We start from the raw sequence: 17,039 nt of genomic DNA, 5'->3' as shown, positions 1-17,039 counted from the left end.
ATATATATATATACACACACATATATATACACATATACACACACATACATATGACATTATGTTTGCTTTTTCAAATCCGGTGGAATTTTTCGGTGGCCAGGGGATTCCGATGGGGGTAGGTGGTGGGCCTAGCTAACTGTTCGAGTCCCACCTCTGCTGACTGGCATAGTCTGAACCGTAGAGAGTCTTTATTTGGGCGAAATTGAGACCATGAGGTCCCTTCTTCCATTTAACCCTTTGTCAAGTGCATAGCAACAATAATAATGATAAGAGTAAATATAAAGTGATACAAAAAAGAAAAAAGCATAGCTATTAAAGATATTAATTGAAATATATATCAGAATTTATGAAAGTTCCAAAAGCCATAGAAAATACTTTGAAGGAAAATATTATTTTCAATTTTTTATGCTACAGAATGTTTTGAAGTGTTTGAATGTATAATAAAATCTCCACTCAGCCTTTTGTCTCTACCCTCGAAGTGGGAATCTACTGTTTGGGGACTCTCTGGCATCCTATGCCCGACTGGTAACCAAGCCCTTGATTGGAGCTGCTTGGTGATGTTTTGATGGGGAAGGTTGAGTGACAACCCTTTGAGGCAGTGCCATCATCAAAATTAAGTTTTGGCTTTTGGGGCTTTCCTTAATTTGAGTAATCCTAATGACACTCAATTCATGACTTTCATTAAGTTCTCTCATAATGCTTTTACTCTTACCAGGGTTGTTATCATTTTGACTCTGATGGTTGTAATGATTCAGAAGGCACAATTAAAATATTTCAAGCCCAAATATGTGGAGAGCTTCCTTAATGTTGAAGGGTGATTCTCCAAATTATTATACAAATAACATTTGAAACGGGACACTTTTTTTTAAAAGTGCTAGAAATATGTAACTGGAAAGTTTTATTTTACTCTAGGATCTCTGAAGCCTCTGGAATACTCGGAAATAAACGCCTTCCACTTGTTAGAGCTTTTGAATTAAAACACGCTTATTAATATTTGTAAAATGGAAAAATTTGAATATTGCTGCTTCAATTAATGAAAGAACTGTTGCCGTATAATTGTTAGAAATGTTGTCCATACAACCTTACATAAAAATGCAATTGAACAATTACATAAACACATTTATAATTTTATTTTAAAATTTTGGTTTTAACAAACACTCATGAATAAATATGTAGACAGCTAATTAAAAAATGCTCAGATTCCAGGCTTTGATACTTCTAACTTTAAAAGGCTGCAAGCCATAGAAGCTGTAAACAGATGGGTTTTCGTCTAGTCTGACTCATTGTCTGGCCAAGAGAAGGCATGAATGTGTGCATATCCTCATTTTACAGTGTGTCACCTGCTCCGTGCTGGCGTGGCCGCCATCTTTGGGCCGCAGTCGGGTCAAACAGCATCTCACGTGCAATCTATCTGTGACACCATGGAGATCCCACATCTGGAGACGCGCTGGGACTTCCGGCTGAGGAGGGAGAGTTGTCTTGTCAACCTCTACCCACACCCCACCGCCCTCTCACGGGTAAGAGCTATTGTGAACCTTTTGTATGATAGCTGTGCCTAGCCAAATGGGATGTTAGGGAAGGCTCACAATGGACCCCGCCACTACACCCTGCAGCACAAAATCCCCTTACTCTGCAACATCCTTTATACAATAACTGTTCCTGGGCTCAGCCTGTAACTTCCTACCAACCAATATTCCTTCAGAAATGCCTATTCTTACTGTCTCTCTCTCTGCATTGCTTTCTGAACATTTTTACTTTCCTAATGGAGCATACTCTTTTGGGAAGTTCTTACCAATTTCTCGTGGAAATACACCATTAAGGTGTATGAATTTTTTTAAATTGCTCAAAAAATTCTTTGCCTTGTCACATTTTGTATTTGGAGAAACTTTGGGCCCAAATCACACATATTTAATGAAAAAGTGAGAACTTCGTTAGCTCAGACATATTGTTAACTGTGTATCATCATGAAAATGAAAGTGAGTTCAGTTGTTTTGTCAAAGATATTCTGTATTAGATATTCACTGATGCATGAGTCAAATCCTTAATTTCCTCCTCTCCTATACTAGGCATATGTGGATGTTGTCCGGGCATGGGGTTGGAAGTCCTTCACAATTGTCTATGAGAGCAATGAAGGGCTGGTGCGACTGCAGGAACTGCTCAAGGCCCATGGTCCATCTGAGTTCCCTATTGCTGTCCGGCAGCTGGGCGAAGGCTCTGACTACAGGTGTGCCCTGCTGATTGAACACACCTTCCCTGCCACATGCCCCATCTTTAGACCATTGCCATTCATTCAGCTAACATTGCAAATATTGTGATGCAAAAAGAGTGCTTGGTTCAACCAGCACTTGCTTGCTAGCTGTTAGTGGGTGCAATATAAAATATGGTGGGACCTTGAGATGCACATGCCGACATTCGCAAATGTTAAAGATCCAATGCAATTTATAAAATTGGCAGTGGAGGCAAGGTAGGCCCTACAGTATGCAAATTCAGTGGATACCTGAATGCATATAATATAATGTCAGTATCAAAATGCTTTTTATTTTATGTCAGTTTTAAATGAATAACATTTTATACATTTTTATAGTGTCATTGCTACTATGGCAAACTTCTAAGGCTTCTGTAGACATTTGGTTAAAACCCAGATAATAAATATTCAGCATCATGAGCTTTTTGCAATGGGTATTTCTTTGTTATTGCTTTTCACAAATATCTGCATTTTTAAATTTGATTGAATTGCACTTTTTTCTAACATTTCTATTTGTTTCCAAGATAACTTACTGTAAATTGTGCCTCACTTAGATTCTTTCACTATTACCAAAGATTTTCCATTGTTTTCTATGTCTTTTGTTTTGATTGCTAAAATGCCATACATATTTATTTCACTCTTATACCAGAGAACCTGTTTTCTCTCAAACTTCAAGTTGAAAAACTACAGGGTGATTCTTTTGCATGCCAGCATCTCCATTTGAATCTTACAGGAAAATGGGAAGGAAGCATAACTCTGTAAATGATTGCATTTCTAATAGAGTCAGGAAAATTGTAAAAAAATATCTGAAGTGCAGACATTTTTTTCCTATGAAATAGCTCATGTTCATTGTCACCACGATGCTCAGCAAGAAACATGAGAGCACACTTAGATTCCTGAGTGTGGTGATGATATCCAGTTTGTGAATAGGCATGTCCCCACAAAAACAAATGAAGTTAAATGCATTGAAGGAGGGGAGATAATTTTCTTCTTCCTTCTGCAGACCCCTGCTGAAGCAGATCAAGAACTCGGCCGAGTCCCACATAGTGCTGGACTGCTCCACAGAGAGAATCTATGATGTCCTGAAGCAGGCACAGCAGATTGGAATGATGAGTGACTACCATTCGTACCTAATCACATCACTGGTGAGCCTTGCGACAAAGAAACTCTTGTCAAAACTAAGAGGATATTCATTCTTGTGTGAATTTTAACATCTGATTTCAAGTTCTCAGGCATATTCCTTGAATGAATTGTTATTTTACAAAATGTAAGTAGTTGGTAGAACATTTTTATCCCTGATCAAATGTATCAAGTTCCTTCTTTGGGAACTACTCTTCTTTACTTCCAGTCTCCTTACCATCTTAGGTGAGTTTCAGCACTTAGTATTATTATTATTCTCGCCAGGTGAACCAGATACAATACAATTGCACTTGATATAAGGCATGTCAATATTTGGGAAATCATAAGCTGTGCAGAAATGTTTCAAATTGTACTACAGGTTGTATTGCTGAATATTTAAATATTCTTTCTCAGAATAGAAAATCTCCTTTTAATATTATATGCAGGACTTGCACACTGTGGACCTTGAAGAGTTCAAGTATGGAGGCACCAACATTACTGCTTTCAGACTTGTTGATCCTGAGAAGGCAGAGGTGCAGAAGGTGGTGAGAGATTGGATGCATGGTGAGATGAGATATGGGCGGAAGCCGGAGTTGGCACCACATGTGCTCAAGGTTGGTGGGAATACAATTCAGCTGGAAATTCAGTGCACCTAAACCGAATGCCAATGTTAAATCAGTGATTTTTTTCATTTTTAAACTGTTGAGATGGGACATATACCATGCATACAATTTCCTCTCTGTTGTATCATAAAACTAGATATTCTTCTCAAGGGTACTCCTCCTATCTGGGCTTCAGACAGGCAGTGAACTGTTCTAATGGAGCATTTTTGATTTGACTTCCCTGCTAGTTCTTGGCCAGTGTCCAGTCCAGTGTGACAAAATAATTCTTTGGCGGGCACTGGAAATTTGATTCTCTAGTGCAGTAAAAGGTGGGGTGATTCCATTAGCTGGGAAGAAGCCATGTGGAGGTTTATGCATAATTCAAGTTAAGCACTTTAAAGCCTCAATGAACACTTTAATACTTAATTATTTGTATCCCTCATAATTAAAAATATCATGTAAGATTGAAGCTAAGAGCAGATATCTATCGAAAACATATGATGCCACCATCCTTTTTAATCTGTTTAAGTTGAAATATGTTTACGAATAAATTCAAAGCTATGATCTACAGAGTTCGTCCGGAAAATAAGTGTACTGATTTTTTCCCGCCGCTCCAGGCGCGCCCAGCACCACTCTGACGGGCTGCGATTGGAGGGGGGTATGTTGGCAAGCGACGCTGAAAAAGGCAGTCGGCTCTGAGCTGTGGTGTAGTGAGGAGCTCTGTTAACGCGAACCTCCACTCTCGACCCACGTCACGGAACGCGATGCCGAAGTTTTTGGAGCAGCGTTGTTCCATCAAATTTGCGGTAAAGCTTGGGAAATCGTCTACCGAAACTGTCGGTATGATTAACCAGGCTTACGGGGAGTCAGCCATGTCCAGAAACATGATCTTTCGGGGGCACAAGATGTTCGTGGAGGGCAGAGAAGAGGTCGACGACGAACCACGGCCTGGACGCCCATCAACGACACTCACCGACGAAAATGTGCGAAAAGTTCGCGATGTACTGAACTCTGATCGTCGTCTTAGTGTTCGGATGATAGCAGAGCAGTGTAATGTGCCAAAAACAATAGTGCACGAGATTAAAAACATCTGGCGAGCGATCAAAAACATCTGGCGGCTGCATCACGACAATGCGCCGTCTCACACCGCGCTTGTCGTGTCGGACTTCTTGGCCAAGCACGGCGTGGCAACGCTGCCGCACCCGCCCTACAGCCCGGACTTGGCACCACCGGACTTCTTTCTGTTCCCGAAGATAAAGAGGAGTTTGAAAGGAACGCGATAAGGGACTTTGGACGCCGTCAAAGAGGCCGTGACGACGTGTCTTCGAGAGGTTCCCGATGATGCCTTCGCGGGAGCGTTCCAGGAATGGGAACGCCGCTGGAACAAGTGTATCGACTCACAAGGGTCCTATTTTGAGGAATATTAGCTTAAGATATGTAAAAGTGTAATAATTTTTTTTCCTGAGCTCAGTACACTTATTTTCCGGACGAACCCTGTAATCCTATGATTTGCAAATTTTTCATGGGCTTCAAAATATTCCCTGAGAATTTTTGCTTTGAATGTTGCAAAGTCATGGGTAAGAATATAATTAATTAGCTTAACAAGATAATGATGGATAAAGTAATTTCTTTGGACATGTTATTTGTTAAAATGTGCTTGCTGACCATTAATTTTTTTTGCTCTTTTTGGTGGTATTATGCTTAATATCAATGGTTATTTCATTAGAAGTATGTTCTTTTACAAAATCATTTTGATCATGTTACAATTTGCTGCAGTCATAGTGTATGGCATTCAAGGGGAATGATTATGGGAAAGTACAGAGAGTACAAAATCGTTGACATTAAAACATTATATACTGTTTACAACTTTTTATTTTGTGAAATTAAAAAATTTTAAGAAGGATCAGCTACTTCAAACTTTTAGTTTTCTTTTAAAGTACATGCATTAAAGTTTCAAAGAATTAAAATGTCTTTACTAGTGTAATATAATTAAACTTTTGAGGTGCCTGGGAAGAGGATAGGCTGGATAATCCACAGAATGGGTAAATGAGAGTTCACTCTATACTCTTTGGGATGTTGTGGAAAGAGTTTGGAATAAGACTCCAAAAAAATGAGTGGCCACTGCAAAAGAAACCATCAGGTGTGAATTAACTACTCTTGTGGTGTTCCCAAGTCACCTTACATACCAAAAACATGAAATCTGAAACAAAAAAAGATTTTCCCTTTCTTTTGTGCCTTGAAAACAAAAGTGACCTACTCCCTAGAAAGGATGTTGGTCTTCATATTAGGTGTGTTCATGTAATGGGTGCATTTTAATCCTCTTTCATGTATGTACTATAAAAATGCTTTTTTCATGGTTCTGGGCTGATTTTTGCTATTCATATACTATGTATTTGTAATAAAAGCCTTTCAAGTTTTGTCGCAATGCTTTAACATTAAAATTTGAACTTAAAAATTTCTGCATTTGTTGGAATAGTAATTACTGAAGTTATAATTTGTATTATGTATGCTTATTGGAAAACTTAATGTGAATCAAGCAAATGCTCAGTATTAGTTACTTTTCCATTGAAACAGTCTTAGTGTGCTGTGACTGCCTTTAAAATTGAAGTTAAGAAGTTATTACTCCTAAAGTGTTACTACAGTATTGATGCATTCTTAGTTGATAAATTGTAATTAGAATGATTTTTTTTGTGTGATGTTGTCTTCTGTGTAGTAATTATTTTGTGTATTATTACAATTTTATTTCTTTTCCTTACCCTGCTGTCCATGTTCTATGTCATGTACTTGACCGACAGAACCAAAATGTTATTATTATTATATTACTCTGTACTAATGGAAAATTTTCTTCTGTTTCATAAATCTTCAATGTCAATTCAAATGAAGAAGGACAATCTCACATTCATTAAGGTATGAGTTTTTCATTCCTTAGGAAAAAGTAACAAATATATTCTTAGGATTAAGTTAGCAGGGATAGATCAGCATTCCCTGATAATTAACATTTCAAGGTATAAGAGGAAGCTGCAGTAGCTTAAAGCACCAGACCAGACTGCCATGGATTCGAATCCCTGTCAAGGGGAGTGACTTTTATTCATTGCAATTGTTGCAGTGTAACCTGGCTCCTTTAATTTTTTGTAATATTTCTTCCGTTGAAATTTCCCCGTGCTCTTTTTGGGAGAAGGTCCTGCTTTGTTGTTATAATCTTGTTCCCTCTTTTATTTGTTAGTATTTAAAGAAAGGCAACATTTTTGCCTTGCAGATATTTGCTTCTCTCTTTCTTTTTGGCTGCCCTAATTGATCTCTGCACCAACTTACAGTCATGGAGCCTAAAGGAAAAGGTTGTGCTCTCTGAAATATTTTTAATGAGCATGTATATTTTTACCTGCATCATAATCGCTACTCAAATAATGTTGGAATTCAACTGAGGAATCAATACAATCAGATCAAATGCAGCTGCACACAAATATCAAATTACAAAAATGTGTACGTACTTGGTCCTTGACCAACCAGCATCAAATCAATAAATAATTAGAGATCTTTCTCTGTTCCTGCTGAGATTTCCTTGTGTATTTGTATGCAGCAGTGTTCAGCATATGGATGCAAGAGTTGAATAAAAAACTGACTCAGTGCACTGACTTGAATCAGAGACATCTTCATAGTAGTGTTATTCATAGAATAGTAGTGTTGTTGACTCCGCCTCCTGAACTTTTCTCACCGAGTTCATTAGTCTGTATGGTTTTTTCAAACATGGTTCTGCAGCTTTACATCTACTCAATGACCCACAAGCTGCCGCAAGGGTGTGTGGTGGGGAGTGTTAGGACACCACCCGTAATTAAGAAAAAAAAATGCATGCAAAAGCCACAAATTTATACTATCCACAAGCAAAACATGGTACACATTCATGCAAGAACACTTACACGCCCTACACATGCAAACACTCAAACTACCAACTAACATACACATGCACCTACAAATATACTTAATATCTTTGCCATGTTTAATTTTGTTCTGACTTGTAAATTCAATATTTATCATTTTTCCCAAATGACTTTGGTTTCTTACCATTATGATTTCTGATTGTTCATTTTTCGCTTTACTGAAAAGTTATGTGCTTGGCTGAGCTAAATTGGTCTACTGAAAAGTTGCTTTCTTAACCAAATTTAGCATGTCTACCAAAACAGTCACTCTATCCAATTGTGGGTAAAGCCTTTGGAAATAATAGAAGCCCACAAAGAGCAAACTGAATTGGCATACATGCACTTAGCTATAAATTTTTTCATGAGACAAAAATTACCTTTGTGCATCAACACTACCCTAGAGATGGGATTGAGATTCATTGTGGGTCCATTTAAGATTTATTTGGAGTATGCCCTGTGGTGTGATGGCCTAGTTGGCCTGTTCTATGGCCCTGCTTCAGAGGGCTCCTGATTCACATTTCCAGTGATGCACATGGACTCACGGTCTGATCTCTGAAGCTTAGTGGTTTTGTGGGCTCAAGGTCTTCCTGAGAAATGGCAAGGAACAGCTTCCCCCTTCCTCCTCCTCCTTACCCTCACATGGGAAATTCATGCTCTATGGATATGAGGTGAGCTTTGGCCTCACCCTTCAATCAACCTCCAGGTTGAGGGCTCTGGTTGTATGCTACTGAAGCACGTGACTTTATCAACTATAATGAAAAATTCTCAATTCTCTCATAGTAGTGGGGTTGTCTTTTGCCATTAAGGTAATATGTACCTTGTTTTTCTCTTCCACTGAAAAGTCTGACTGTTGATTCATACATCCTTTCCCTACAGACGGAAACAGCCCTCATGTATGATGCTGTCCACCTATTTGCTAAAGCACTGCATGACCTGGACAGCAGCCAGAGGATCGATGTGAAGCCTTTGAGTTGTGATGCATCGGACACGTGGCCCCATGGGTACAGCCTCATCAACTACATGAAGATTGTGAGTCCCCATTAGCATGCTCTTGATCCAAAAATATTCTCTCGTGATGCTGTGGTTAAAATCACACTTCTCTTTTTCGAATTTCTACTTTGAAAATCCAAGTCTAGTTTTCTCTAATGTGTCTCATAACCATTGTTTATGTTCTTCAAATTGTGGATGGTTTGGAAAGTTTATAAATTCTCTTTTTTGGAATAAACAAAACATTATTCCATTGACCATTTCACAGCAAATTAACAGGACTGTCAGAAAACTCTCATCCTTACTAGATTTGGATGGACCTTCAGCAAAGGGTATAGAAAAGGGCTTGGACTCCCTGTAGACAAATTCAAACCTTATGGAATTGAGAGAGGTGAGGGAATTTTACAATATCACCCTTGACAATGCTCATGAGTAAGCTGAAAGTGAAAAGTTGTGATAGTAATGTAATATCACTTTTATATTTCTGGAAATCATCTGAGAAAAATTACATAGTTGCTGATGAAATTAGAATTGCAGTGAGTATTATAAAAAATGTCCCAGTATTGATTCTGAAGAGAACTCTCTACTCCTGCTCAGCAGGCTGAATTTCGATAAATTACAATACATTTTGCTTGAAAGTGAACAAAAAGTATGGGAGATTTAAGGTACTAGTTTTCAGAATTTGAAAAGGAAACATTTATCCATTATCTGTAGGACCATTTTTTTCAAATTCCTGTATGAAGTCTTCTTGCTAGTGGAGAACACTGAAAAAAATCATGTAATATTGTTTGAAGTATACTGAAAAAAGCCATGTAATTCAACATCCATTTTCAACAAGCTGACACGCATCATTGCCAAAAATGCAAATTAATATATATGAATTTGAGGTTTAGGAACAAATATTTAATTTATTTGGCATCACAGGTAATGGCACCTTCCTTAAGTATTCAGGAATCCAAGAGAAACACCACTTGATTTTTCTTCTACAACACTCGGTCATTGACTTATGGCTGGCATCACTTAGGTCATGAAATGTGCAAAATCAATCTGTGGGGGACCATTTGAATTTTTATATTGGCATGGACCATTATCATACTTATTTCTTAAAGACATAATGGCAAGGGCCATGTGCCACACTGGCATAGAGATGAGATTAGTTTCTCACTAAGTTCAGTGTCTATCATTGGGGTTTTTCCCTTCAACACCCAATAGCCTGGCAAGATTCTTCGAAGATTTTTTGAATTTTAAAATTAAAAACTAGAGACAATTACACAAATTTTCAGACTAGTACTGAGTAGTTTTATGCATTTAAATAAAATGTTTGGCCTAATATGCTTGTCACAAGAGAAGCCTGTAGTGCAGATGAAGATGGTTCCCAAAAGTTCATTAATAGTTTTGACTCTTTTATCTAAGAAGAAAGTTCTCCACCAGAGCAAATATTTATAATAGATGGAATGGGTTGAAAATGGAAATGCATGCCTAAGGGTAAGTACATACACCAAGAATGAAAAAGGATTCCAGGATTCAAAGCTTTGAAGGATGGGTTATCTTTGTTACATTGTGGGAATGTCAAGGGTTGCATGCTGAAGCCATTTCTCATTTATCACTCGGAAAACCCTCTTGCATTCAAGCACATCAACAAACACATACTGCCGATTCACTTCCATTCAAATCGTACAGGTTGGATGACTCAAGTGCTTTTCAAAGACTGGTTCATGAACTTCTTTATTCCCCAGGCTCATGTATATTGTGCTCAGAGAGGTATCCCTTTCAATGTTTTATTGGTTATGGACAATGTTTCCATCCCTTCGTTTTGTAACTTAGTGGAGCTCTAACCAATTTCAAGGGAATGGACCCTCATATGGAACGATTTACAAAGGATGGATATTTCATTCAGGATGCATTGTTATCGTGAGAGGTGTGATGAGCTCTTCAATGATAAATTTGAGAGAATTCATTGGCATTCTTCTTTTAGTTAACTTGGGAGAGAGAATCCCATTCTCTTTGTGCAACAATTTTAAGACAAATTTAGATTTGAAAATATTGTATATTAGTATCCTACCAAAGAAATGAATTTCTTGCAACTAGTTTACTATGCTGTAGTGTCATCACATGAGTATGAAAATGAGTAAGTCTCACCTGCTCTGGGCATCCTCCCACACAATGAAATGTGGGAACTTGACCAAAGCTGGCAATGCATCAAAAACCATTTCAAAATAATCCTTGGAAGATAATACACGAAGGTTCAAAAGTTTCAAACTCAATGTATATTGTTTTTTTGGACTGGATTACAAGCCCGTTAATGTAATCGATGATAATGTCTCTTATTGATATGAAAAATAACAAATTCTTCTCTTTTTGGAACATACATGTATTAAGTCTTTAAACATATTCAAACTTACCTCATTTCACTCATTGAAATCCTTCATGGAGCAAGTTGATATTTTTGGCCAAGGCTCCACTTTGCTCTCCAATTCTCCAGAATTCATTACTTTAATCAAGGTCTGATTAAAACTTTTTAAATCGATTATTGTTCTCATTCAATAAATCTCAATTATCCCTTCAATTTTAAAATAACTGTTGCAGGTGACATCACAGGTTATTCACTGATAAACATCATTGTTCAAAAGTCATGCATCTGTAACATTAAAAAAAGTCAAAATACTACAAAAATTCTCTTGGTCATGTGTTTCCTTTCAGATTTCATTTTTTCTTTCACCATGGAATATTAATGTACAGATATATACATATTTGTATTATTCATATTGTATAATATTTTGGCCACTCACTAACTATGGAAATTGATGTTCTTTCATTATTTCTATCCGTAAATATGAATTCAAAATCCAAGCCAAGTCAACCTGCCAACTTGCTAACCCAAAGGATCATGACCCCTGGCAATCTGAATGTTGCATAGACTCTGGTGGTGTGGGAAACTTTTATAAGAGGCTAGTTAGAGTTATTGGAATACCAGAAATTCAGAGTCACTAACCAGAAGAGTTGTCAAAACAAAAATAAAAATAGTAAAATAGTACTATCCCATGGCTTGTGGCTCTATCCTCATGAGATCCTATTCTTTTTTTAGGTTGAGATGAAGGGTCTGACTGGAGTGATCAAGTTTGACAACCAAGGGTTCCGCAGTAACTTCATGCTGGACGTGGTGGAGCTGACAAGGGATGGCCTGCAGAAGATTGGCACATGGAATTCTACAGCTGGTGTCAATTTCACCCGCACATATGGGGAAGCATACACGCAAATTGTGGAATCCTTGCAGAACAAAACCTTTGTTGTCACCACAATATTGGTGGGCATTCTCCAACTATAACTCTCCACTTTTAGATTCTGGGTGGAATGTTTTGAAATTCTATTATGCTCAGCATGATATTTTGCACATTTTTCATTGTGCCCTCTCATCACTTTGTCATTTTATAATAATTGTTCAAGAGGCTATGGAATATTCCTTCCTATTTCTCTCATGATCAAAACATGTTGAGGTTAAAACACATGCCTTTGTCAACACTGGAATTAGTGATTTCTTACCTTCTATAGTAATAATATTTATTCATCCTACATTTAATTCACTGCAATATATTACCATTAAGATGCTCACTTATAGAGTAATGGAACTTTCCAAGCAAGAATCTTTTGAGGTTGCATTTCAAGGATGAGATACTGCTAGCATCTTTTACAGCGGAAGTTTATTTAAAAGTCTCACACCCGTCTCTTTTAGTCCATTTGAGGTATTTTTAAGATTAATTAGAGAGAATCGCAAGTCATTTATTCTCTGTGTTGAGTATTTGTGAATTGGCAATATTTTTAGGGAATGTGTTATCATTTTCCTGTGTTCGTGCTATTGTACCCATAGTATAGGTAGAAAATATAGGTAGAGCATATTGGTAAAACATATAGGTATGTAAGGGTAGAACTTTGAGAGATTAAAATGTAGGCCAATCAGGTATGCAAGGAGATTGTTCTGCAAAATTCTGACAACTCCTTTTTAGACCTTGAAAATTCTTAGGGAAAATGAAGGACTCCAGAAAGGGATACCATTAGTTAGCTGTGTATGTTATTCACTTATGTACAGACTATTCAGGGCATCTTGATTTGAGCATGTCCTTCAATGGTTAAATGTTGGAAAGACAAAAGATGTGGAGAATGTCATGGCTGAGATATTAAAAAACCTTGGCAATAAAATGAAAGGAGGACCCTTTATAAGAGCGTGAAACATATGAAAATGGGAGATACGTGAAGACTTTAGAAAAAGTAAAACTTTTGACAAAAGAATAACACTGTATGAGCTCTTGTTTTCCATCTCATGATCATCATGGTTGAAATTAATTATTAACGATATCATGATATAATCCTAATCATGTTAAGTGTATTTTTCTTAATATTTCTTTTGGGAATACTCTTATGTGTAAAATTTTCTTCCATGGTTATTATTTTCCGCAGAGTTCTCCTTACTGTATGAGGAAAGATTCCAGTGAAAAATTGTCCGGCAATGACCAGTTTGAGGGCTATGGAGTTGACTTAGTGGAAGAGATATCACGAATCTTGGGTTTCAACTACACTTTCAAACTGGTGCCAGATGGTCGCTATGGCTCCCTCAACCGTGAGACCAAGGAGTGGGATGGGATGATGAAGGAACTTCTTGATCAGGTACGGTGGGACATGGTGTTGAGAGTGGGCTATTTTCTCTTCGTTTGCGTGTGCTCTCATTGTTGAATAGGATTTAACTTCATAAGGCGTCATAGAAATAAAACACTTGTCAGTAATTATTCACACTTTACATTATAATACTGACAGTCTTAAGATCAATTGAATTATTCCACAAAATGAAGCATGATGAGTCTTCTGAAGCATCCTTAGTGAACAGTGTGGCTTATTCATCAGAATGAAATGCTATGTCCCAAGTTATATTTAAACTGCAAAAGAAGGCTATTCACATCATTGCATCTAAATCTCCAATTCCATCTGCCTGTCCAATCTTTGTAGATCTTGGGCTCCAGCCTTTCCCATCCAAATATATCCAATTCACAGTAACATCATGGAACAAAATCTGTCAGATTTCCATGCAAATTCTCAATACCAACATAGTCACCACTCCAAAACCCAGTCGAACCTGCATGTCGAATATAATCGAACCAAAGCTGCAAGCCTAGGGCCCAAGTCAATGGGGTTAAACCTATATAATAAATTACCACAGTAATACAAAGATATAAGAGATGTAACACCATTTAAAAGACAAATAAAAAATTTCTAATTGAAGAAAAATGCTAATGTCTGAATTTGTTAATGATAAAATATGATGTATGTGTAAAATAAATAAAATATATATTAATATAAATACATTTATATATATATATATATATATATATATATATATATATATATATATATATATATATATATATATATATATATATATGTACACACACATTTTTATATATATTATATATTTACACATTTATATATCTCTCTAATCTTCTCTGTATATAAATGTTTTGAATATCTGTTTTTATGACGTGTCCTATATTGTTTTTGTGCATCAATCCTTTGTCAAATAAAATTATTATTATGTCTGAGAGATGAGGCAACATAATGGTGTGCCATGGGGGGGAGGGAAAAGTCTTATCTATCCATGTGTATTTATCCATATCAATGGTAAAAAATCTATAAATAATGTAAATTTTGAAAAGGTTCACAAATCAAAATTTAAAATTTTAATCATTAATATTTCAATTAATATTGGTCACCACAACAAACAAAAAATGCAAAATATCATGGTTCGTTCATTAAACATAAATGAATATTCCAATATAGCCTCATAAGTCATTTTGTGTGGCATTCGTACTTTCAAAAATGACACTTTTGAAGAATTATTTCTGTGAAAATTAGTTATATCAGAATTTGTCACTAAAGTAAATCAAATATTTTGGATTTTAGCTAACTTACATATTGTTAGGGCAAATTGGGTAATGTAGGTAAATAAAATTTAGACAACGAATGAAATTTTCTTTTGAAATTGGAATGAAGTCAACACATGAACTTGTTGTGGGGTGATCGAATTTTGACGGTAAATATTCGCTGTGGTATGCTCTATTCCATTTCAGGTGGTCACCTCTTGAGGTTTGCACACCTTTATACTGTAGTATTTATAGTTATTTGTAACAATGTGTTGTCAAAAACAACCACTAATAATGAGTATAAGCAATAAATAAAAAACTTGATTAAGCTATTGAGCCACCATTGTGCGAAATCCATGTTGCTACCCTTTGGATGGCGGTGCTTTGTACAATCTACATGCCCATATAGGCATGCAACCCAAAATTACTCTCATAAAAATAACTATGCATCCATTAATGAATGAATGAAAATATGAGTCCCTCAAAATCCATTGACGGAAGGTTTTACTACTGAACTGTTACTATATGTGTATGGGCACCATTTTTCGTGGTCAGTTCTAATTGGTATTGTGATATATGTACCGTGTGCTAACATGATCAATTCTGTTGATTTTCTTGCAGAAAGCAGACTTGGCCATTGCTGATTTGACAATAACATATGATAGAGAGCAAGCAGTTGATTTCACAATGCCTTTCATGAATTTAGGTATGATGGAAAAATGAAATTGTTGTCTTTTTAATGGTAAATATTTTGGCTGATTTGCCTTTCTTATGAACCATTGTCCTTTTTTTCTGACTTTCAGGTATCAGTATTCTTTATCGAAAGCCAATAAAACAGCCTCCAAACCTGTTTTCCTTTCTGTCACCGCTTTCGCTTGATGTCTGGATCTACATGGCTACTGCTTACTTGGGTGTCTCTGTTCTTCTCTTCATTTTGGCAAGGTATGAACACCAACCTGTCTCTCATTTGCCTGTGGCAACTTCATCAACTCCAAATTATTCAAATAAAGCTAATAATTGCAGTACATGGGAGCAAATCCATTCTAAATATGCTGTTAATTCTCATGTGATTCTGCTGAAATGAAATGATGCTTCTAAGTCATACTGATTGCAAAGTTCATTTATTTAATTGAATATGATCAGAATCTCATGACAGTATTAGCTGAATAATTGATTGCATTGGGATTTCGTACCACTGAAAAGAAAGCACATTTTCTGGCAGTGTATAAGATTAATTGTTTTAAAATATATATATTCTCAAAATGCAGATTTTTTAAAGCTTAAAAATTATTTGTCTTGACAGGAATCCCAGTCAATGCAAATGATTTTTATGCTTTGAAATTTCTACATTTTAATACATATTTAGTAGATGACTCAGTTAAAAGTTACTGTCGCGGCATTGCCTGCAGTTCTTTGAATATTTTTTGGAATGTAGAATCTTTCTTATTTTCATGTTTCAGATAATTAATCATAAAAATTTTATACCTTGAAATTCATGTTACTTAAAATCCTAGGCACGTTTAATTTTCTATGGTAGGTAAGTTCATAATTTCTACAATTTCTGTGAATATAATCTTCATTGCTATTTGTACCACATGGGTTAGTAATCAAAGTAGAAAGGCAATAAACCATTGAGGTAATATGCTCTGTTCCTATATGCAAAGTATTTGAAATAATGGGATCATGAGACTGAAATGGTTGCTGAAAGTATACATGGTATTTGCATTCCGTGCCAATTTCCTGCAGTAACAATGGGCACCCCCTTTAGGGAGTCACAAATGCATACAGACTGGATTGATGCCCGGTTGAAAATCTGTTTTTAATTTGAATAATGACTAATCAATACAATAGGCCAGCAACAAGAATTGGGTGCCTATACTGTGGTATGTTAGTAAAGTTTTCAATTAATTAAAGGCATTTAAAAAAGTTCATTGCAATTTAAAGTGGTGCATGTGAAAAAATACTGTGATGACTGAAATGTACGAGGGTCATCCGGAAAGTAGTACCCGTTCGTGCCGCATGAAGTGCTGACGACGCGAGTAGCCGCTGGACGAGGTCAGATAGCTTCAGTGGCTTGTCTGCCTTCTCTGAGCCAAGTTGCGTGACGCTAGCATTGCCTGTGTTGTTTCTGTGATTGTTTACAATGTTTAAAAAAATTGAGAACGCCGCCAGTTGTGAAGTGAGGGCAGTGATTAAATTCCTCAATGCAAGAAACGTTCGCCCATGTGATATTCATCGCCAATTAAAGGAGGTGTATGGAGACAAT

The 17,039-nt window shown here is 36.5% G+C and overlaps 1 protein-coding gene across 4 annotated transcripts in view; it reads left to right on the top strand.

Annotated features, from left to right (window-relative positions):
* KaiR1D (Kainate-type ionotropic glutamate receptor subunit 1D) overlaps window positions 1-17,039 on the top strand; it is a 135,206-nt gene that overhangs the window by 86,721 nt on the left and 31,446 nt on the right. For 3 of the 4 annotated variants that reach the window (XM_071594466.1, XM_071594457.1, XM_071594450.1), the window contains 10 exons: window positions 1,333-1,517; window positions 2,067-2,224; window positions 3,249-3,390; window positions 3,811-3,978; window positions 6,850-6,873; window positions 8,757-8,909; window positions 11,953-12,171; window positions 13,320-13,526; window positions 15,395-15,479; window positions 15,577-15,715. In XM_071594466.1, coding sequence (XP_071450567.1) covers window positions 1,333-1,517; window positions 2,067-2,224; window positions 3,249-3,390; window positions 3,811-3,978; window positions 6,850-6,873; window positions 8,757-8,909; window positions 11,953-12,171; window positions 13,320-13,526; window positions 15,395-15,479; window positions 15,577-15,715 — 1,480 coding nt within the window. The remainder of the gene's footprint in view (window positions 1-1,332; window positions 1,518-2,066; window positions 2,225-3,248; window positions 3,391-3,810; window positions 3,979-6,849; window positions 6,874-8,756; window positions 8,910-11,952; window positions 12,172-13,319; window positions 13,527-15,394; window positions 15,480-15,576; window positions 15,716-17,039) is intronic. The other variant, XM_071594469.1, reaches the window with a different exon arrangement.

Source organism: Hetaerina americana, unplaced genomic scaffold (genome assembly GCF_022747635.1).
Source record: "Hetaerina americana unplaced genomic scaffold, ioHetAmer1.1.p SCAF_1, whole genome shotgun sequence".
Classification (NCBI taxonomy): domain Eukaryota; kingdom Metazoa; phylum Arthropoda; class Insecta; order Odonata; family Calopterygidae; genus Hetaerina; species Hetaerina americana.
This window is presented reverse-complemented; position numbering and strand designations above follow the sequence as displayed.